Source organism: Artemia franciscana, chromosome 16 (genome assembly GCF_032884065.1).
Source record: "Artemia franciscana chromosome 16, ASM3288406v1, whole genome shotgun sequence".
In the NCBI taxonomy this organism is placed as follows: Eukaryota; Metazoa; Arthropoda; class Branchiopoda; order Anostraca; family Artemiidae; genus Artemia; species Artemia franciscana.
Genome location: NC_088878.1, coordinates 19,262,074 through 19,286,020, shown reverse-complemented (window position 1 = coordinate 19,286,020; position 23,947 = coordinate 19,262,074). Strand labels below are relative to the sequence as shown.

General features: G+C 34.3%; 1 protein-coding gene across 1 annotated transcript in view; it reads right to left on the bottom strand.

The window, feature by feature from the left end:
• The window catches only part of LOC136037179 (nonsense-mediated mRNA decay factor SMG7-like), a 45,007-nt gene extending 22,385 nt beyond the window's left edge, over nt 1-22,622 (bottom strand). Inside the window, exons 1-4 of the mRNA XM_065719731.1 lie at nt 22,463-22,622; nt 9,248-9,458; nt 5,699-5,823; nt 2,444-2,785 (exon numbers count right to left, since the gene is read on the bottom strand). Of these exons, the coding sequence (XP_065575803.1) occupies nt 2,444-2,785; nt 5,699-5,823; nt 9,248-9,458; nt 22,463-22,488 (704 nt within the window). The 5' untranslated portion in view covers nt 22,489-22,622. The remainder of the gene's footprint in view (nt 1-2,443; nt 2,786-5,698; nt 5,824-9,247; nt 9,459-22,462) is intronic.
• Nucleotides 22,623-23,947: the final 1,325 nt, after the last annotated feature.

Below are 23,947 nucleotides of genomic sequence, written 5' to 3'. Positions count from 1 at the left end.
GAAAAACAACCGAAAGTATAATTTAAAGCGATTAAATATGACAATTAATTTATAAATTAATCAATAATTAGCTTTCTAAGATGTCCATGCGCCCAGCCCAGCCTTTCCATTCCAGAAATGTCACCCAAATTGCGCTTTTAGGTATCATATGACACTTTATGACGGCTTTATCGAATAAAATTTATGAAGAACGATAAGATATAACGATAATAATGAACCCTTAAACAGCTCTCTATGATATTCCAGTGGTCTGACAGCGACCAATCGAATGACCCCAAAAAAAAATTAGCGACCTAAAAAAATTACGAGAAAAATGAGGACATTTTGGTACTACCCATGCAAAAAAGTGATTTTATTTGTTGTTCATGATTGGGGTTGTAATTTTCCTTTTAAAGTTTTCGACAATGGCAATTCAAAGCGGATAATTTTTACTTTGCTACAACACCATTTTCAAATCGCATGCAATGATGCGATAATTAATCAACCGAATGACGCGATCACTGATCAATTGGAGGACGTGATGCACGAGGCTGTTGGAATAGAGAACAGTTCCATTGCGAGATTTAGTCTCCTTTGCTGAGTGTGAGAGTTGATCAAAATTGAAGGCGAATAAGCATTTTAATATAAGCAGTAAAGCTATCAAAAAAAGCCGAGCTTATATGAAATTCGCCATCACCCACCAAAAAGTACTTGTTTACGCTTCACTTCTGTCGTATGCAGGAACTTGCTGCTAACACCCTGATTAAAAACTGAGCCTGCTAATTAATTTTATGTTTGTTTGATGTGTGTGTATTGTTTATTATGTATTGCGTAATGTTTTAGATTTAACCGAATAGCATCTTTACTAAATAGTAACTTTTTCACTATTGCTTGAAGAAAAATGTGCTACAGGACATCTAGGGCAGGTACGATCCACCTGTATTTTTTTCCATTGTGTGCTCAGTGCCCATTATTAAACAATTTTTCAGACATACTGAATAGATATTTAGGTTTGTACTTTTCACAAGTTTTCACAAGTATCTTATGCCTCCTGACTACCCAGATCCTCTTAACCATCCCTCCGAAATAAAAATTGTGGAGCTACACCAGTGTATATATTTATATATATATATATATATATATATATATATATATATATATATATATATATATATATATATATATATATATATATATATATATATATATATATATATATATATATATATGTTTGGAAACATATTGACTATTTGTTTGGAAACAACTACGGGTGACCCTGCTCCAGGATTAAAGTCCCAAAATCACATGTTATTTCTCGTATATTAAAATTGCATAGGCCTGAAAAGATCACATTTTTTTTTTAGTTTTATTACATAAACGAACAAAACATAATCAGATTCTCCCCCCCCCCCTCCCTCCCAAAAAGATCTAATTGGTGAGCTCTTACATACGTAAAGGATATTTTACTGACAAAAGTTACACATAACTAGCATGATTGCTTCGTACGATCACCAAAAAGCTCAATGCACAAAAACATGTGCCCGGAGGTAGGAGCCGTGCTGCCATGTAACAACCCTTCACACTGTTACCTGCTTAAGCAAGCCGATTATTTTCTTCACCACGTATATAATATGCTACCCCGTTGTTTCAAATTTAAAAGAAGAATTATTCCTGGTAGTAAATCAAATTAATTTAAGCATAAAATTCTTTAATAACACTTGCTCATAAAGACAAGTAGCTATACACTGGGATATTAGACAACACAAGAACATTTTACTTGAAAAGATTTTTTTTTTAGCTTGGAATCTCATTAATGTGAGTAATCTATGAATGGACCAGTAGAGTATCTGCCTATAGTAAAGTCCTCCATGTTTTTGTACTCAAATAGTTTCGGGCTTGTTTCTTTTTGCTTGTCGAGACGTACAAAAAAAAAAAAGAAAAGAAAAAAAAAAGAAAAAAAAGAAGAAACATCAAATGTCTATGGTAAGACTCCAAGGCAAATGAAAAGGAGAATATCTACTAAAGAATTTTAAGCTAGACAAGAATTAATCTAGACACCCCTTTAGATCAGCTATCGAAAATTGAAACTCGTTGTGTACATTTTTTGCTTTGTTTTATATGCACGAAATAATATTATCAGCCTTATAGGTTTGCATAACCAATTTTTATTTGGGTAATTTCAGCGTATGTTTAGGCTTGAATTTCCCAGGGAAAGCCCCTTAGACTAATCTTAGGGATAAGTCCCCCTCTCAATTCAGCAATATGTACAGGTACATTAGCCAAACTATACTGATTGGTGGTATCTAGGATGCCACTACCTTTCCATTTCTGCATATTCATGCTTCAATATACAAAAGTATCTACCACCTAATCTGGTAAAATCAAAATTCAATTTGTTGCTTTTTATACATATTACATTAATTTTAGAGAAGAGAAATACTGAATCCTTTAGAAAAAAACTTACTCTCCCTCCATGAGTTTTGAATAGACCTTTTCCAAATTAGCCATTCCAGGTGGAAAGGGATGTTTGACACAAACACTTCGCACATAATAGAAAACAACAGACAGTTGGATTCCACCTGCTGCCTCTAATAGCGCTAGTTGATTATAGGCATGGCCGTTAGATGGCTCTACACCAACAGCTTGCTTGTAATATGCTTCCGCTTCTTCTAGAAAACGTCGATATCGGGCGAGATCTCCCAAGTGAATGTAAACATGTTGGGTCAGATATAAAAGTGAACTTCTTGAAGGCTCGTTAATGGCTGGTATTCTTTGTTTCTTTAAAATTATGAACTTACTTCCGTCCCTAAAACAAATAAAAAGCATATATATATATATATATATATATATATATATATATATATATATATATATATATATATATATATATATATATATATATATATATATATATATATATATATATATATATACTAGCTGTTGGGGTGGCGCGAAGCGCCACCCCAACACCTAGTTGGTGTGGGCGCTTCGGCCCCCCCCCCAAGCCCCCCCGCGCGCGTAAGTCGTTACGCGCCATTGTAGTTGTGTCCCTGTGTCCCACCTGTGAATGCAGAAAGATGTATGCCGATCAAACGACTTTGAGGCTTTGAGGACAGCATAGCAAACAATTCTGGCAATTCTGTTACATGTTCCACTTTAGTCGTATCAGAAACAAATTTTCCAGTTGAAAAAATATACACAGAAATTTATACAAAATATAATTCAGCGTATTTTTCCTAGCATAAATAGATCAGAAAAACAAAAGAACATCACGAGGGTACAGCCAACATTATCATAGAGCGTGATTTAGCACAATTCTAGAAAAGATAAAGAGAAAAAAAAAGAAAAAAGAAAAACAATGAAAACTTAGCAACAGAGGTATACATTCCGCTAATGCTTTACTTCATTGAAATAAGTTTTATTCCACAAACACTACATGGACTTACTTTGCAGGAAAAATCGTCAACATGAGTATTTGAATACAATAAAACGAGTTTGTAAAAACATCAAATACCAAGGCTTAGTAGAGAAAAAACACTAGAGAACTACTTGGAATTCTATGCTAATGACTGTTAACAATGATTAGCTGTTAGAACAAGAAGTTTCTAAGAAACAAGACAGGGCATAAGGAGAAAGTCTCAAATGCCAGCATTTACTTGGAGCCTTTGCCAGCCACTTATATTTGAGCTACTATTGTGAAGAGCTTGTATTCATTGGCAATTTTTGATGATGGTGTAGTCATTTCGTTATAAGAAGAAGGGGATATAACCAAGCAATGATTAGCATATAAAAAATTTCTGGACCTAGAAATAACGAACGAGCAACCGGTCGCAGGAACAAGCTGCCTGAGGCCAACACATTTGAGGACACTCCTCTTTCACCCTACTTAATTAAGGCTTCAGTCCTTCCTTGAAAGTTCCAATTTCCTTTAACCCTTTCCTTTGGTTTGCCCCTAAATATTACCAGCCGTATTTACATTTTTTTTATTGGCCTAAGAAGCGGGATCGAGGTGGATTTTTCGTGAAACACATTCGTTAATATGCGGTCATTCAAACAAGTACCTAAAACTACCCTTAGATAATTCCTCTGAAAAACATCTTATATGCAGGCCTGGATTTATCAATAGGCCCACTAGGCCCCGGTTTAGGTACACCCAATGCCAGGGGACGGAATAAATTAGCACTGAGTAATTTATTTCGTAGAAAAAAAACTGGATTGGTGTGATTTATCGTCAAAGTGCCATGTTCACTCCACAACCACGCAGTCTTTTAACAAAAGGTGATTTTAAAACGACACAGGAATTCTGTAGCCACTTATAAACTGTCAGCTATCTCCCAAGAAGGGTAGATAAGAGTTCGCTATCACTCCTCTCTCTAATAAATTTTGGCTCATGAGTTGCAATCTGTTCAATGCTTCCATTATCCCCAAATTTTAGGATATTTCCCAAAAGTCTCGCAAAAATGAAGAGGCAAAAACACTTCAGCCTAGGAGCGTCAAAGTATTAAACCCGGCCCTGTTTCCACCTTTTCCTCAACATATTAAGTACTTGGTCATAGTATCTTAGTTCGAAGACTAATCTTTCCCACCTTTTTTCAAACTACAAATAAAAATTGATAACAAAAAGTTGGCTACTCTTCTTTTTATATCTTCACTGCATCCAACATCCTTACTGATCTTAAGTAAAACCATCCACTTGGTCAATCTACTTGTTGCCTAGCATCATTACAACATCCATATTTATCCATAAATTAAGCAAATTTGTCTTCTTAGTATTAATTCCATTAACATTTTCATACAGGAAGCTCAAATTATTTGTATAATGTAAGGCATTTGTATAATCTGAAGTTACCTTTTTATTTAATACCATGCCTTCCTCCCATAGCTTTTGCTGTGTTGCTTAGGAAAAAGTCCACCAAAATAATCTATTTAAATATGGATAAGATACAGCCCTGCTTAACTTCTGACTGTAAGCCAAACTAACTAGTGACCTCACTTCCTACCTTAATCACAGCAACAGTATTATCATGTACAGCATTAATCACTATAGCATACTTTTCTCAAATGCCATACAAAAAGAGACTCCTGTAAGCTCATCTATTAGCTGAATTGAATGTCTGTTCATTATCTATAAAACTCAGAAAAAAAGAGGGCTGATAATCGACATTGATGACACTTCTCAATCATTAATCTAACTGTAAAAAGTTGGTCGGCACATTCTCTCTCTGTCCTAAAACCATACTGTTCCTCTTTTGGACCTTACCTATACCATCTCTTAGTCTAATGAGTAGCACCATGGTAAGTAACTTGCTTCCTAAGGAAATCAAGTAAATGGCCCATTTTGATCACCTTTCTTATAAACGAAAAAAAAAGAAGAAACAATAACAATTAAACAATAGTCTAGAGTTAAGTCTAAGTTTCTCCCGCACTTTAAAGACCCCCCCCCAACCCCAAAAAAAGGATGTTGTTCAACTAACCATATTAGAAGCTATACAAAAAATACAGCTATTAGGACTCAAAAGCACAGTGTGTTCCAAAATACAGAGCACTCGGCCACTCAACTGCAATACACTGCCACCGACAACTTGAAAAAAAAAGAAGATATTTTAACAACAAAGGTAAAACAATATACAGATAAACAAGGTATATATAGATAAATATGAAATTCTCAGCATAAACATATTTGGTTGAATTCAATTAAGTCTTATAAAAAAAAACTTACTTTTTCTGTTCTGGAAATGCCAGGTCATTTTGCTCTTTTAAGGATTCAAGTAGACTAAGGTAAAACCCCATTGATAACTCTAGTATATGCTGATATCTTGACTTCAGTTCTCTGTATTTCGGATCCTAGAAAGTAAGATCAAAAGCTAATTATAAACAAGAAATTTTTGAAGAATACATAATGGTACTTGAAAAGGGCTAGATTTTAAAGGGAGTTAAGGTATTCAGCCTTCAATCACTTCTGACAAGACAAGTGGGAAGAGCCAAGAACATAGAATATCGGTTCAATCAATTTAAAAAGCTGAATTGTTACAAGTTCGCAGACGAATTGTCTAGTCTGACACTAAAAATTATTTCGTCCCAGTTAACACAACCTTCGTCCTCGCAGGTATTTCCTACATTGACGAGTGACTTACACGATCATAAACAAATTGTAAACCAATCTAAAATTGTTGTAATAAATGTCATAATAAGACGTCAATTGCCGTCTCTTGTAGAAATTAGCCTCACTGTTCAGGAAAAGGTTAAAATCATTAGTGTTGCGCTTGACAGCGAACTGAAATAGCATTTTCCCGTCAAATCCAATAGTTCAGAAATATGCCTTGTTGTTATGGTCGTCAGCCAGATTACGTTGATTCGCGATTCCCCCCAAGCAACTAAAATTTATGTTTTGCAATTAACACCAGACCAAATGTGGAATACATACACTTGCCAGGTTTGGCACCCTGGCCTCACCTTTTGTCAAATTGGTAAGCTCGAGGGTATCCAAAAGCGACTGTGCTAATTTTTTCTCGGAGCCCAGAATGTCACTTATGAAGACAGCCTCGGGGCGTTAGATCTACCAACCTTAAAGATAAGACATGATCTGACATTGAAAGTTGGATTCAAATATCTGCCATTAGAAAATCAATGGCATATTTTCCCTGATTATGTGCCAGATATACAACTAAAGCGTTGCACCAGTTTACTTGACTGGATATTATACGGGATGCTTAACATTTTCCTTGGGTAGAGGAAACTCAGGAATGATTTTGTTACAACCATAAACTATTCAACACTCCAGTGTGTTCCTTTATGTTAAACATTACTCAATAATTCTATTACCTGCAAAGACTTCTGAAAAACATAAATCCTTTGCTAAGAGGATTTCTTTGCTGCATGTTAATCCTTTGTGCTGCAAGGTTTTACCTGATAGAGGTGGAGGAAGACAAGTATAAAGATTGGTTTACATTGAATTAATAAACAAAGATCTAAAGCCAAACTAGTTTACCATGACGAAACAAAGAAGAAATATCAAATAGGGCATCCTCAACATAGAGAAGAAAGAATTCAAAACAAAGCTGTATAAGAAAAGCAAAAAATAAATAAAATCAAACCAAATATAAACAACTGCTAGTCGACAAAACAAAACAAAGAAGTAGAACAAACAATAAAAGTAATTCTTCTGAGCAACAGTTGTTCAGTTGCTCCTATGTTGTCGTTCAGAGGAGTGGAGTGGGTTTGTATAATGGAGTAGCAATTGTGTAGATCTGGTTTGATTGTTTCCCTTTTTCTTCCTTGATTTTAAATTTTCTCTTTTTTTTTATGCAGCTTTGTCTTAAAATCTTCCTTCTCCGCCCTGATGACGGCTTGTTTGATACAAGCGAAACATTTGTTTAATTATTCTCCTTTTTCCTACTGGTCATAGGCCCATTTTGTTCGCAAGATTAATTAGGTATGAGGTTTATTCACTTTAAACAAAAATGCATTAATGACAATTCTCCGAGGCTACAGCTTGTAAGGGACTACACATACTAACAACATTAATGAAAAGAAATAAAGCAAAATAAGGATTAAAATATGAGAAAGAATAAGAATACAAAAAGAAGTTGAATTACCAGCTTGAGCCACCCAAACTACCTAAGAAATTAACACTATATCTATACAAACATACTGTCAGCCATGTGAGAAAAAAATTAACAGCTTAAATGGCTAAGAAAAACACACCAAACTTCAAAACAATACTACTACAGTGAATTACGGAATTCCTATAGAACATTACACGATCTTGACTCATTGACCAAGCCTTCCCAAACTATAGGCACCAAATGTATTATATTAAATCTCAATCAAGTAGTTACAACTAATGGTCTTTGAGTAACCAACTGTTAACCAATGGTTTTCGAGCTTCACAATTGTGAAGAGACACACATGTAGAGAGCATTGAAAAAAGAAGCAAAATTCACAATGATGATTATACTTAAATAAAGTATTATAGAATTTACAAATTCACAAGAAAATGTCCCAAATTCAGAGTAACAACGCTTTACTGACAACTTCCAGCTGCCACTATCAAAATCTAAGACATTTTCTGTATATTCTAAGTAGGAACAAGGTGACTTACAAAATGTGCTAACCAAGACAAACAATAGCATACATACAACATGGAAATACAACATTATTAAAATATTGCAAAGCAAATAGCCTCAACTTTCTAATAACAAAAACATTCTTAAGTTTCTATTCTACTCATCAAACATTCTACTCATCAATGCAATACAACCAATAAAACTCAGTGACTCATCAACAATAATTTTAAATCGCAAGGGTTAGTACTATATTTAATTTTCTGACTATTAGCATTTACATCACTTATCAATGGATAATAATTCTACCCCCTAGATTTGCTTCATATTTGGTAAATAAGTACCCAGAGTCAAGGAGACTGCCCTAAAAGCTATACAGTGCTTGCCTTTATAGTCCAGGTGCTAGCAGGTTCAGAGTTGAATAGTTCCAGGAATTCTGACTTTTGAAACTTTGAAGTCTTTTACAGCTTTTGAACATACCTCAAATTTATCCTAAAAATCATAGGATTACCATCTTTAATCTGGCTCTCAATTCCCTCTTGAATTCCTAGCATGTAGCTTCTCAAACAAATTGGACACTCATGTTTCTCATACTTTTTATCATATTATTCAGCTCACTTTCCCATGAAACACCAACAAGTCACCACTACATCCAAAGGCACATTGGCATGGTTGGGAACCCACTGATGACAAGATTGCAAATGCTGCCATAACACATGATTGTGCAACCAAAAGATTTATCGCAAGATATTTCTCATTTTGTTTTTGAGGGTTCTCATTAATGACATCTGCCAGGCTCTCTCCATCACCCCATGAAACTCATTCTTATGTTTCTAACAGGATTCCAGCAGACACTACTTGCCAAAAATTCAAGCATTCTCTTTCTAATCCCTAATTTTCGTGGCTCATATCTCCTCTGGTTCTGCACTAACTGTGCAAAGCTAATAATGAATATTTAGAACACTGCCTCTTGAATGTAGTGGTCTGAGATAGTGAGGTACAAATTGGAAAAACTTGTCTTGTCAACACTATTTCTTTCTCAGGAGAAACAACAGAGTCCTTCAGACAACACAATCCCCCGCCCTTCCTTCCATATAGGTGTGTGCACTACATATTACATTTTCCCAAAATGAGGTCAAAACTTTTTATTTTAATATCGTGACTTTTTCAATACCTTCTAAAACAAAGTAAATAAGCTTTCTTACCTTTCGGTTAGACATCTTAGATTGAAATTTTGAAATAGGTCCCTTAAAGCAATAGTTCCACAGGTCAAGTTCAATTTTATCATCAAGTGACTGATCCAAATCTTGTAATAATAGGCAACCATAGCATTCTTGGAGATCTTCTATCTTGGCAATGAGTACTTCATCACTTAGAGCTATACTGCTCAGGTCATTTTTTAACCGAGCAATATCTCTGAAAAAAGAAAATGCAATAGATAATGTTTTATTTGAATATAGACAAGTTACTGATTAATTAAAAACTATGAATGAAGATCACATAATAATAGAAAATTTCTTTTGCATAAAGATAAAGAAAGAATTAACCAAAAAATTGTTGGGCAAAGAAAAAATTAATTATTTTCTAAGCCCTTTTTACAACTAAAAGCCATTCTGTCGATGAACAAAAAAGGATGAACAAAAAAGGATGAACAAAAGGAAAAAAAGAGAGATAAAGTTTGTAGATTCTTCTGAGAAATTTTGATGCATGAAAACATGGGCAAGTTTCTCTTATTCTTTTGAATTTAGTACATAAATAATTTCTGAGACCACACTGGCTAATTGTGACAAAACGAAAAAAATTTTTTTTTCATATTTTAGTTCTTTGTTTGTTTTAAGGTTTGATTTTTTATATTAGGCTATCCTTCGATTTTTATTAGTAATTTTTATTTCATTATCATTGACTGAAGGCAGTCAAGTGGAGATCTAGACCAAAATATTTACACTATAGTCCACGTTTTCACTGGCTCGTATTATCCTCGTTTCTCCCTTCTCTACTGTTTTTTCGTTTTGTCAATTTAGTACATATTACGAATCATGAAAAACTGAATCTTTTTTGTGTTGAGTCCAAAAAATTCCACCATTGCACTTTCCATAGAACAATTCCAGAAAATATTTTAGTTTTGTTTTGACAGATAATAATTTTCTTAATAAACAATATAATTTATTCGAAATATATTCTCAAGTAAATAACTTTCAAATTTTTTCATGTTGAAAAAATCTCATCTTGTTTCAATAACTTGCTTCTTGATGAGTAATTCATTAAAACCCAGATGTGTTGGAAACATTTACAAAAAAGAACTTAGGGACATGAATCTGATGAAAGGCCTCAACATACATTCATCTGCTATGGGGATAACATCATGGCCCAGACAGGCCCTTGGAACTCATTGTTAAACTAATTTAAAGGAGCTTCAACCCTTACATGGGAGTAGAAATTATTATTGAAATGTTGCTTGAATATTAGCTATTTGTGCCTATTGGCTTCAATAAGCTAAAAGTAAAATTACAGCTCTTGGTTCACCATCCTAGCAAATCAAGCTTTGAGGCCCTTCCAGGGAAACCCACCAAAATATTTAAAGTGAAAATCATCTCTGTAGCAAAATAAATAAAAATCAAACGATTTTTCCAAATGAAAATAAAGAGAGGCATAAACACTGAAAACAAAAACAAATTACCCCGTGTATTGGGGACTGTCACCCCATGAAGCCCCCGCTCTTCTCACTAAATTGTGACAAGTGCCTTTGTTTGAAATTTCTTCAGAGTGCAATATACATAGACAACTGGTAATACCAGACATGTTATTGGTTAAATGTTTTTCATAGCATTTGAATAGAAAATTTTATTGTTTGTTACAAACATGAATAAATAAGTCTTAAATAAGTCTTTTCATTCCTTGAATGCTATATTTAAAGCACATCAGATTTTGTTACATCAAACTTACAGTAGGGCATTCATTCCTGGGTCATATTGGACAGAGGTGAGGCAAATTTCATGGGCGTCTAGGTCTAAAAAGAAAAATTGCATTGTTCCTTGCACTATGGAAACTAAAGTGCTGTTAGGAGGGGGACATGTAACCTCTTTTGCCATGCGTTCTTGACTTGCATGGCAGTTAAGAACACATGTGAAATGATAGGATGGAGCTGTGAATGCTATGAAATAGCTGACCCTCATCATTTCAATTTGGCTTGTTTTGTGCTGTTTTTTTCCAATTTTCCTGCAGTGAAAGTACAAGTAACCAAAGACTTAGAATTCCTAACTTTGCTTAGTGCTATGGTCATGCAAGTTAAATACAAGAAGATCACCCTATTTGAACATTATTCACCTCGCTTGGTGGTGGCACCATCTACATTTTGTAGGTTACTCGAATTTGAATTATAAAAGCGCCACGAGATGGCTTTACCATAGCAACAGCCTCTATCAAACACTCTCACCACAGGAAACGTGGAGGTAGACTCAAAAAGGGGATGAAGATACCACTGTTAATTTCAACTAGGACCAAGACTAAGTTGCCTTGCCATGTAGACCAAGTTGCCTAGTACCAGTGCATTGCTTTCCAGCTCATGAGATGTCGCCTGTGGTGACTCCTTGTTATAGCAAATTGGTTGTGATTAGCGACTGTGACCAAACACCACCTGCTCTACATCTCAGTATTTTTCCGCTAAACAAAGGCTGCCAAATAGCTTCATGTTTAAAGTGCATTCCTTTAACAAAAATCACTGAACTAAAAGTTGTAATCAAGCAGAACGATGCCTCTATCACAACAATAAGCGAATGCTGGGACATCACTTCTGAGTCAGCAAGCATTGAAGGCTGCACTGGCTGCTTTAATGCTTGTTGCAACCATAGCCTAAATCATTGTGGAGGCATTGTAGGACTTTATTTTTGGGATGATCTACCATCAAAATTGTGACTTCACCCCAAGATATTGTGGATGGAATGTAAACTAACATATTCATTAAGAAGACTCTTGTGTTTGATAGTTGCTTTGGTCTATTACCCCGAGAGAGACTCTCCTTCATTATTAAACAGTGTTTACAAGAGCAAGTGTTCCCTAGTGCTTGGGAGAGAAAATACATTCGTGTCATACCCAAAGTGAAGGGCCCCAAATTTTGCAACCAACTCAAACCTATCTCAATAGCCCAAAACCTATCTAAGGTGGTAGAAACGTTTCTATACTGTGAGCTGATGTCACAGGTTTCTCCTTCTCTTAACCCATATCAGTACACATGCTTGAAAAGAAGCAACACAGCTGTTTACTGAGTGAGAATGTATAACCTTATTGTTGATTTGCTTGACAATGGAAGTGTGACTGTCAATCTTCTCCTAGTGGATTACTGAAAAGCCTTTGATCTTATTTGTCATTTTATAGCTGTGACAAATTTACACGCAATGGGTAGGCACAAGCATATTCTCCTTTTAGTGATCAATTTTTTGCAAGACTGTTTCCAGTGCGTCTACAGGCTTTTCACTGGAGACAGGGACTGAGTCTCCATGTGGGCTGAGCTCACATTTGGTGCTCCACAAGGCATGAAACTTGCAGTACTGTTGTTTTTAGCAGTTATAAACATTGTCCTTTCTGAGTTTGAGGACAGGTTTAAGTATGTAGACACTTGTCAGTTCTTCTTAAATATTTCATTAAAAACCCTAAGACAGTTCCCCAATTCAGTGACGCAATAATGAACAACTTTAAAGACTATTGTACTATCAAATTCCTTCAAATCAACAAAGGAAAAACAAAAATCATTCATTTTAATCCTCTTAAGAGGGACACCATTGTATTCTAGTGTATCTTTGGCTGCAATTCTTGGTATCACATAAAGCGTTGACTGCATGTTTAATACTCATGTTGATACAATTGCTAAAAGTATCCCAACTTAAGATGGCTTATCTCACATACATCGACCAATTCTTGAGTATGCTTACCCTATATGGGGCCCTCAAGTTAACAATAAAAGTAACTTAAGCAATCAACTCGAGTCATTACAAAAAAGAGCATTCAAAGTTATTCCTTCAGATGCATTTGTAAAATTGAATCAGCTTTATCTATCCTACAACTACTGTCCCTTCATGAACGACTTTTTGGTTGATCTGTAAATTTGGTCAATTTCTTCTTAGCAATAAAAACATAGAGATACTACCACAAGTTATAAGGAAAAAAATGAACACAAGGTCAGCTATCAAAGTGAGACTAGAATTGCCGGCTCACAATACAAATCATTTCACCAATTTGTTTGTTCCTCTTTATATGTCAGCATTTAATAACTTATAGTCTCAAGTTTTTTTTTTTCTTGTTTTGTCGTAAGTACTAGTGCCATTTAATTCAAATTTTATTCTAAATTACAATTGCTTGTATATAGAAAAATATCCCCATATTTCCAATATTTTTTGTTTATTTCTGCACTTTCAATAAGCTTTGCCCCCATACTTCTCCAAATTAGATTCTACCCACACACTCCCCATTAAATGTTCATGTATTTATCTGCCTAACGCCTTTCTTTATATTGTGAGATTATCCAGAGTTATTTATTTGAATTTGAGTGTTCAAATAATACATTAATCATCCAAATTCAAATGTGGAATATTCATACTCAGACATAGAGTAGGAATAAATGATCCCTTTGCCTTCCCATTTCTATAACAAATTACTTATCAACTTTTATTCACAAATGAAGTTCTTCAAAGAAAATCAAAGAGCTAAATTAGCCTTAAGATGAGCAGAAATAAATCCAACAGTAATTCAAGCATAAACCAAACATAAATCACTATCAATAAATAAATAAAACCCAAAATAGACAGAAATTATAATAAATAATGAAGTAAATCATGAAACAAACAGAACCTACCACAAACAGGAGCATGGCTAAATACTGCCTTCTAAAGACCAGAATGTACTTTGCACTTTATTGAAAGCAATTTTTATTTTGAACTGTGTGTTTAAATCTTCCATAACATGAACAAAGAAGAAAGAAAATTATGATAACGACCAAGATTACTAAAAAGAACAAATGAAATATAGATTAAAAGTTTAATATATGAGGGTCATTCAATAGGTGATGAGACAAACTGTTATAGCTCAGAAAGGATTTATTTAATACAGATCAAGCTACAAGTATTTTTCAACATAATACCCAGCAACATTCATACCCTTAGTTCATTGTCTTTAATGAACAGCAAGGTCATGGCTGAAGTGGGGATGTGTAAGGATTTCCCAACCTAGTTTTGCTGTGTTTCTTAAGCTAGCAGTACCACATGTTGGTGCATATTGTCATGAATCAAAATTATATCTTTAATCAAGAGTCCACAATGTTTCATTCTAATGGAAGTCACTATGTTGTTTGTGAGTATATTTCTTTAATACTGGCTGTTGATGGTTCATTAAGCTTGATGGTTCAAAGGCCTGAGTCTTGACTTTTTTTTCAAGTGAGAGAACCTGTATGCTTCCACTCAAGGCTTGTTGCTTAGACTTTGATTCAAAATGGTGTATCCATGTTTCATCATATGTTACAATTCTACTGAAATTTTTTATTTTTTAAATAAAGTTTGTTCTTTCAGCTGTTGACTGATTTGAAGCCGACTTTCTTTATAGGTATCCATTGGTTGTCTTGGAGCCCAGCTTGTTCAAGTTATCTTGCACTGCAGCTTACTCTGAATGTTTTATGTGACAGTTCCATCCCACTTGCATACACTTCTTCGGCTATCTCTTTAGCAGTAATTGCCCTGTTGTCCTGACTTTGCATGTTAATCCAATGTTCAATGGAGAAAGCTGCAGCTTCAATTAGTCATCCAATTCACTGTTCATCACAAACACTTAGATGGCCACTTTTAAACTGTTCTATCAATTGTAAACATTTTAACTATTCAAACAATTATTCCTGTACACTTTCAACATTTATTTCTTGGATTTCACTACCTTTGATACCTTTTGCCACTAAAAATCTAATCACTGAGTATTGTTCTTCTGTGGCGCAATGCTCAAGCAGACTTGTCATTATTAACTACATGCATCTGCAGTTAAGATTACCAGATACTCTCAAACAGCTGATGAGAAACTTGACACACTGAAATTATTATATTGATTTAAGAACAAGTTTCTGATTTACAACAATTTGTCTTGTTACTTATTGAATGACACTTTTCATTGATCAGGGCTGTGGGGTCAGTTATGTTAAAAGTTTTATCAGACTCTGACATCAGAGATTTTCATTCTACAAATTCCAACTCCATTCAGCAAAAATTTACTAAAACTCAAACTGTGACTCCACAGTCCTGTTTTAAAGCCAACTATTGGGTGTCCTGTTTGTGTTTGTCCTGTGTTAAAGCCAACTATTGGGTGTCCTGTTTGTGTTTGTCCTGTGTGTAGTAGTTTGCTTGTCTTAAGTTTGACTTGGCTATTTATTGTAATTCCTGTTTGTTCTGTACTCCATTTTAAGTGGCCAAAAAGATTGGACAGCAAGGTGCCTCTTCCAAACGCCTTTTTATCCCAAATAGATCCAATCAAAGTTTGAAATGGCTGTTTGGTCAAACATAGTTGAAAGACCCAAATTCTTCTGGGGATGACATGACCCCCCCCCCTAGTCTTTGTGAAAAGAGCTAAAGTAATTAATTCAGCCCTTTATAATTACTTACAAATATGTAGCAATCACTATTAGATATAGAGAATTTTCCATGGGGAGAAAATTTTTGACAGACAGAGGAGGGGTACTTTTAAAATTTGGAAAATAACTTATTCAGAGTTCAATTATTTAATAAAAAATGAAAAATTTATTGTCAAGTGATCTACATATTGAATATAAAGGAAACCATAGGTAAATATTGCAACTTTGAGAGTAGCATGGCATGATGAAAAAATTGTTTACAAATAAAAAAAAGTTGATTCAACTAAAAGAAATGAGCAACATTAAAACTTGAAATGAACAGAAATTATCCCATATTCAAGAGGTTGCACCCCCTTCTCAGTCCCTTACTTATGCTAAAGTTTGAATTTTTGGTAAAATTCTGGACAAGCTATTTTTTCTATCTTGAAAAGGGGTTAGGTTAGGAAAATGAAACTTTCAGGGATAGATCCACAGACTCAACTATGTCCTGGAAAGATATTTTGAAGTACCTACCTCTACTCTTTCTCCCTCTAGAGGGCATTGACCTACCTCTATTCTTTCTCCCTCTAGAGGGCATTGATCTTTAAATATCTTTGTGTCATATAAGTGAAACCTTGCAAGATAGATCATCTGCCAAAACAAAGTATTTTCAGCTTCACAATTTTGTTCAATCCCATTCTATGAGGTTTAAAAAACTATAAATAATTTTCCGAAATTTAGAGAAAAAAAAACATTAATATGGCTTAAAATGCAACTCAAATAATAGGAATTTCATTTTCAAAACTAACACCAGAGAAAAAAAACACTGAAAATTAAGGTATAAAGTTGTTATGTCAAAATTCTGAAAGGCATAGGCCTGTCAAGTAGGCAAATTTCTAAGTCTTAGAAATCAGAAAGGGGGTAAACATAGTAGCTTGGCAAAACATTCCTTGGGTAAGCTTTTGGCTCTGGATTTATTACTTAAAGTTTTATTTTCTAAACCTAACCCCTTTCCAAAATTTAAATTTCATTTAATGAAATTGAAAATTGTCATCATGGGTTACTTCCTTCAATATGGATGACCTTGCACTTTTCAACATTAAACTCAAGCCTCTATATGTTGGCCAATTTGCAAAAGCTGTCTGACTGTAATGAGGCCACTCCCTGCTGTGTTTCAATAGACACAATGAGTTTCAAGTCATCAGCATACAGGCTAAGTTTATTGTTAATGTTTCTTGTGGCATTGTTAATGTAGCTATTAAAGAGTATAGGCCCCAAGACAGTTCCTTGGGGCAATCCACTTAACACATCTGCTATTTCAGAGTAGAAAACTCTAGTACCATAATCAAAGACTTTGACCCACTGCTTTCTTTCCTTCAGGAAAGACATTATCCAGCTGACTACACCCTCTTCCATACTAATTGCCTTCAGTGTCAACTGGAACCTTTGATGACAGGCTTCAGCAAAGAAAAGCAGAATCACATCTAATGGGAGACCTTGGTCAAGGAGCTCAGTTATGTGATTGTATGAGTCAATCAGATTTGTTTCAACAGATATACCTGGTCAGAATCCATATTGTTGTTTTAATAGAAGGTTATTTGTGACCAAATGTTTAAGAATAGCAGTATTTATAATGCCTTCAAGGATTTTTCTAAAAGCAGAAGTAATTGACCAATGATTGGTAGCTTTGGTCCTGTTTTCTGCTTTGTGTTTTGACCAGATTTGGGCAACTTTCCATTTTGGCATCAATAGACTTTTTGAAGAGCCTTCAGAGTAGCAGCACTAATTGAGCATGGACTTCTTTTAAGACTCGAGGATGAATGTCATCTGGTGCAACAGACTTATTTGGATTAAACTTTTTAAGCTGAGATTCAAGCTCAGCCTTATCCATTATTATTGGAGATGCTTTAGTATTAATTACATAATGTGGTGGGGTTGGGAACAGAGCAGTGTCTAGGGGTGTGAGTATTGACATAAACAACTAATTCAAGGCGTCAGCAATTTCTTGGGCCCATTTTGCTTATGTTTAGTGCTACCTATACTGACACTAATTATTTTATTCCCCTGGAAGGATGTTTGGAACAAATTTTGAATTCTATGTGTGAGCATTGTTGTCATACACTCAAAAAGCACTGTAGTAGTCTGGTGTGAATTGGAAATGAGCAGCAAGCATCAGAGAGAATCACCAAGAAAAGATCTGCAAAGCATGTGATATCAAACAGTTCATGGTAATGAAGTGTAGTAAGGAGTGACAAGGCTCAATAGTAACCAAAATTCTAAAAAATGGAATTTTGATACCAATAGTTGCATCAAAAGAATGGCATTATAATGCTTATTTTCAATATATAAGTTTCATCAAGATCAGTTATACCCATCAAAAGTTACGAGCCTGAGAAAATTTGCCTCATTTTAGAAAATAGGGGGAAATACCCCCTAAAAGTCATACAATCTTAATGAAAATCACACCATCAGATTCAGCGTATCAGAGAACCTTATTGTAGAAGTTTCAAGATCCTATCTACAAAAATGTGGAATTTCGCATTTTTTGCCAGAAGACAGATCATGGATGTGTGTTTATTTGTTTTTTTTTCCAGGGTGATTGTATCAACTGAGTGGTCCTAGAATGTCTCGAGAGGGCTCATTCTAATGGAAATGAAAAGTTCTAGTGCCCTTTTTAAGTGACCAAAAAAATTGGAGGGCACCTAGGCCCCCTCCCATGCTAATTTTTTCCCAAAAGTCAACAGATCAAAATTCTGAGATAGCCATTTTTTCACCATAGTCAAAAAACCTAATAACTGTATCTTTAGAGACAACTTTCTCCCCTGCAGTCCCTGTGGGAGGGGCTGCAAGTTACAAACTTTGACCTGTGTTTACATATAGTAATGGTTACTGGGAAATGTACAGACGTTTTCAGGGGTATTTTGTTTGGTTTAGGGGGGGTTACGTGGGAGGATATTTCCATGGAGGAACTTTTCATGGGGGAAGAGAATTTCAATGAAGGGGTGCAGGATTTTCTTGTATTATTTGAATAAACAATGTAAAAATAAATATGAAAAGTTTTTTCTACTGAAAGTAAGGAGCAGCATTAAAACTTAACAAACAAAAATTATAATGCATATGAGGGGTTTACCTCCTCATTATAACTCGCTCTTTATGCTAAAGTATTTTTTTAGTAATTTCTACTATTTATTCTATGGCCTTTGTGATTCAGAGGTCATTCTTAAGGAATTGGGACATTTAAGCTTTAGTGTAAAGAGCAAGGTATCAACAAGGGTTGAACCCCCTCATATACACAATAAAGCATACAGATATAGAAGTTTGTTATGTAAGTTAATTTGTAAGTTATGTATAATTTTTATCAATGAAAACGTTTGTAAAAAATAATAAAAGTTCTACTTGCCTTTTTAAGTAATCAAAAAATTGGAGGGGAACTGGGCCTCCTCCTTCACTCCTTTTTTCTCAAAGTCTCCCAATAATTACAATTAATTAATATGCAAATTTTGTTTTAATTACTTATGTGCCAAGAGCCAAGATCAAAACATGCATTAATTGAAAAACTTCCAGAAATTAAACAAAAAAAAACAAGTTTTTTTAAATGAAAGTAAGGAGCAACATAAAAATTTAAAACAAACAGAAATTACTCTGTATATTAAAGGGGCTTTTCTTCCTCAACGCCCTGCTCTTTATGCTAAAGTTTCTTACTGTTTTAAAAAGTAGAGGTAAGAGAAAGAGTCAACTTTAGCGTAAAGAGTGGGGCATTGAGGAGGAAAAGCCCCTTTCATATATAGAGTAATTTTTGTTCATTTTAAGTTTTAATGTTGCTCCTTACTTTCATTTAAAAAAACTTGTTTTTTCTATTTAATAGGGCTAAAGGATGATGGCTGTGCCCTTGCATGTGATATGTGTGATGCATGGTTATGCATTGAAATACCAAAGTCAGAGTATGATTTGTTTACCAAGATGACATGTTGTCTTGGGTCAATCTGGCATTGTCCTATCTGTAAGCAAAAGGGTTCTGGAACCCAAGGAATAACACCTAGTGAGATAAAAGACATAATAAAGAGCAAAATTAGGTCTTCATTTTCAACAATCAAAACAAAGCTTCAAAATAAATTTGAAAAACTACTGAAACCAATAAGTGATCAATTAACAAAGCTAGAAACAGAAGATTCTGTCAAATGTTCTGTTGAGGATGTAGAGAAGCACACTACTACACTGCGTTAAGTTTGATAACCTTAGTAAAAAGTCAAAAGATTAAATAAATAGCAAAGAAACATCCAATGATATACTGGAAGATTAGGTCATGAAGCAGAAAATTTTTGTTGCATTTGAACTTCAAGAAGATCTGAACTGTACTACTAAGAAGAGTGAAAATGAGGTGGACTTGAACCTCCTGAATGAAGTAATTTTGCAGAACTGCCCTGTCAGATGCTCATTTCCAGTTTGTTTGGGAAGATTGAATAACAAAAATTGTTAAATCAAACTCTTTTTCCATAGCCCCATATAATGTGATACTGCTTCCTTTTTTCTTGAGTGGCAATCTTAACAGCATAAAATCATCATACCCATATTATAATTTTTTGCACAATTGCACAAAACTGGAGCTAGCTCAAAAGAAAAAGTATAAAGCTCTGAAAGAGGAGCTTAACCAAAAACCAGCAGCAGGAAAATCAGGTTGGAAATTATCATCCATTACTTTTGTGGAGTAGCTCAAAGTTACCATTATCATCTTGCTGGTCATTCTATTTTACCTATTGAAAATATCCATGACCTTGGTGTTCATTTTGATTCTAGTCTTATGTTTGACAGGCATGTTTCTGAAGTAACTCAAGTAACACATTAGGCAAACTATCAACTATTATGTCTCAAATGTACTTTTTGTAAGTTTAGTTTCTATTCATTCATTGCCATTTATAGACCAACAGTTCAACCTATACTCAAATATTGGTTGTCAGTATCCATTGAATAAAAAAGACAGAACAAGGGTTGAAAAAATACAGCAAAGACCAACTAAGCTTATACCATATTTGAAACATTTGCTGATTGAAAATAGACTGCATAGGCTAGGATTACCAAGCATTTGATTTCAAAGGGATAGTGTAGACATTATTAGCACATTCTATACAATCAAAGGCATTGATAATATAAGTATATCCCAGTTCTTCATATTCAATGATGACAATAGGACCCATTATCATTCTCATAAATTATATCCTTTACTTTCAAAGGAAAATAGGCCAACATTGATTTAATAGCTGGGTCTGGAAGCCATGGAATTATCTTCTACCTAAAACATTTCTAACAGATAATAGCCTATAAATGCACTCAAAACAAAACTAGCAGAAACACATTTTCAAAGTAACCTTATCTTGCTGGACATGTAATTTAAGGTAAATCATTTTTAAATCCTTTATAATATTATTTGTTAACATTTGTTGTAGTTGTTGATATATCTGTTATAACAGGATTATAGCTTACTGTATTTTTGGAGTGAAATATAGGTAGTTTGGCATCTACATATTTCTATACTAGGTCTTATCATAATCTGTATTGAGTTTTTTGTTTTGTATTTTGTATTAGTTGTTTTGTGATCTCTGTGCTTTCATAGTGTGTTATTTTTCATATATATGTGTATTATGTTATCAACATCCTCTTATCTTTTTTTGGCAAAATTCTAGCTTAGTAACTTCTTGCTATCTAGGAAAGGGGTTGATTAGGAAAATGAGCTTTCAGAGATGGGTATACAGGCTAAAGTACATCTTGGGATGGTATAGTACCCACCTCTACTCCTTCTCCCTCTAGAGGGTCCTGACCTTTGATGACCTTTAGAAATATGTGTGTTATAAAAGTAAAACCTTGCAAAATATATCTTCTGCTTGAATGAAGTACAACAAAATAGTTTTCAGCTTCAAGACTTTGCTTAATCCCAATTTATAAGGTTTTAAAGATATGCAAATACATTTCTTAAATTTTGAAAAAAAAATGTTGATATGTCTCAGAATTTTACTCAAATAACAGGAATTATATTTTCAGAACTAAAGGCAGAGAAAAAGAAACTGGTAACTGAAAATTAAGATAAAATGTTGTTTTGTCAAAACTTCAATAGGTAAGACCTGTCATGTAGTTGGCCCTCTAGAAGGAGAAGGAGTAGAGGTGGGTACTTTAAAATACCTTCCCAGGATATACTTTAGCCTGTAGAACCATCCCTAAAAGTTTCATTTTCCTAACCTAACCCCTTTCTGAGATAGCAAGAAGTCACTTTTTTTTATTACATTTAGCAGACAAACTTGATTAAAGCTTACTTTATTTAGTATTAATAATAAATAAATATCCTTATAGCCTAATTCTTTGTCAATTTTATGGAAAAGGAAACAATTCTTACTTCATGATATGCAGCATAACAAAGGTTTACACATTTACATGCAGACTAGCTATACTCTGGGCTATATATTTGCACACTAGAGGGGTTATGGGTAAATTAGGCTATAGTAAGACTGCATGCAAAAAGTGTTATCTGTGATTATTCTGCATACTAGGCTATGAAGAAAAAATTGTTTTCTTAACATATTTCATTCTCTTCAGTTGGTTCTCTGGGCAAGTTTAAGTTAACCCACAATATTCCTGAAGTTATCCTTCTAGACATGATTGACTGGCCATGGCTAAACTTTGAAGCATTAAAAAAAATGAACCAGCCTATTGTTGATTCTAGCTCACTCTAGAATATAGCTAAACCCTAATATGAGTGGTTATTATAAGCAGTAGAGCTATTTAGCTCACAATTTGAACATTAGCTAAATCCTGAGCAGGCTAGCCTAGAAAGAAAACTGGCAAAAACATGACATACCTTTTCAATTCTTCTTTGCTTTTCATTAGTGGTGAAAATGTGATATTCAAAACTCATCAGTACTAATTTTTCAAGCCAAAGAGCATTTTACTCTGAATTTCAATGAATTTGTCATGATTTAGCAAGCATTTTATCTCTGTTGCTGTTGAACAGCAAATAAGGTTGATTTAATTTGAGCATTGTTCGATTGATTTACCTGGTCGACTGGAATTCCACCGTCCTAATGACCGAAGTTATGAATTATTTTGTCAATTAGTAATTAAACATTATTAAATTCTTTCATTGAAAATTTCCTAGGTCAAAACGTCTGGACTAGAATCTCATGATCTTCCTTTCAAGTTTTAGGATAATTTTTATCAGATGAAAGCAGTTAAGCGTCGTCTTGATTGACATCACATAATCTGCCAGCAGGAGGACCATCTTTGACTGGAGAGCCAATCATGAATGATGTGAGTCAAGACAAGGCTTTAGTGTCTATAAATTTCATTTTCGATTCATTTGGTAGCTGAAAACCCTTTCGCTAAAAAAATCATTTATAAGCCTCATAGGCTTGGCCTATATCCGATTATAACTTTTTAGAACAGAAAATGCTAGAAATGCAGACATGGAACGTTGGTCCAACGAGCTTAAAAGCCGACGGTCGAGACTAAGTCCGTTGATTTTTGGCATCAAGTTATGGCTAATTGGAGAAATAAACCATGACAGATAGTCTGAGTGAGGGGCAAATCTGGCATATGCCATTTTTAGGATTGTAAAAAAATTATGTTTCTAGGGCAGAAATTAAGTATATCGTCATAGAGCCAAGGGATGAATAATCGGATTAATTTTGGGCTGGCTCATGATGGACAATGTCCACTGGACTTCTATGTAAAATCAAGGACCAAAGTTGCTTGGACTCACAGGTGAACAAGCTAGTAATAGAAACTGTTGGCAAAGTGCATCCTCCTTATTTTTCAATGATTAGTGCATTAATAATTGCCATGAGTGATAATTGGAAAAAGACATGGAAAAGTTGCCAATTAGCTAATCTGTGCCTCGAAAATTTAGCCCATAAGGCCCAAAAAGAAACAATTGGAGAATTATCTTTCATGGTTTTCTAGGTAGTCCTTGTGTGTTTTTTCTAGATACAAATTTACTCAATAAAATTATAGCATTTTTGATACATTTTATAACCATAGCTGGCATAAGTTAAAACTAACTGAAAATGAAAATGTCAACATTATTTCAAACCATAGACTCTAGCGATTCTATTGAAGGGGGGAGTCTCTTTAGCTAGGCTATATTGTATCATAGATATTCAGGGTAAACATTTAATCAAGAATTGAAATAACTTTTTTGATGTCTAACTAAGGAATTTGCTACAAGAACTTTTTTTAAATTAACTTGCCTTTTCGACTAAGAAAAAATGTGAAGGAACCAATTGGTTCCTCCGAGAAAAAAGCGGTTGAAGTTATACGTGGGAAATTTTTCAATATTTCCATGCAG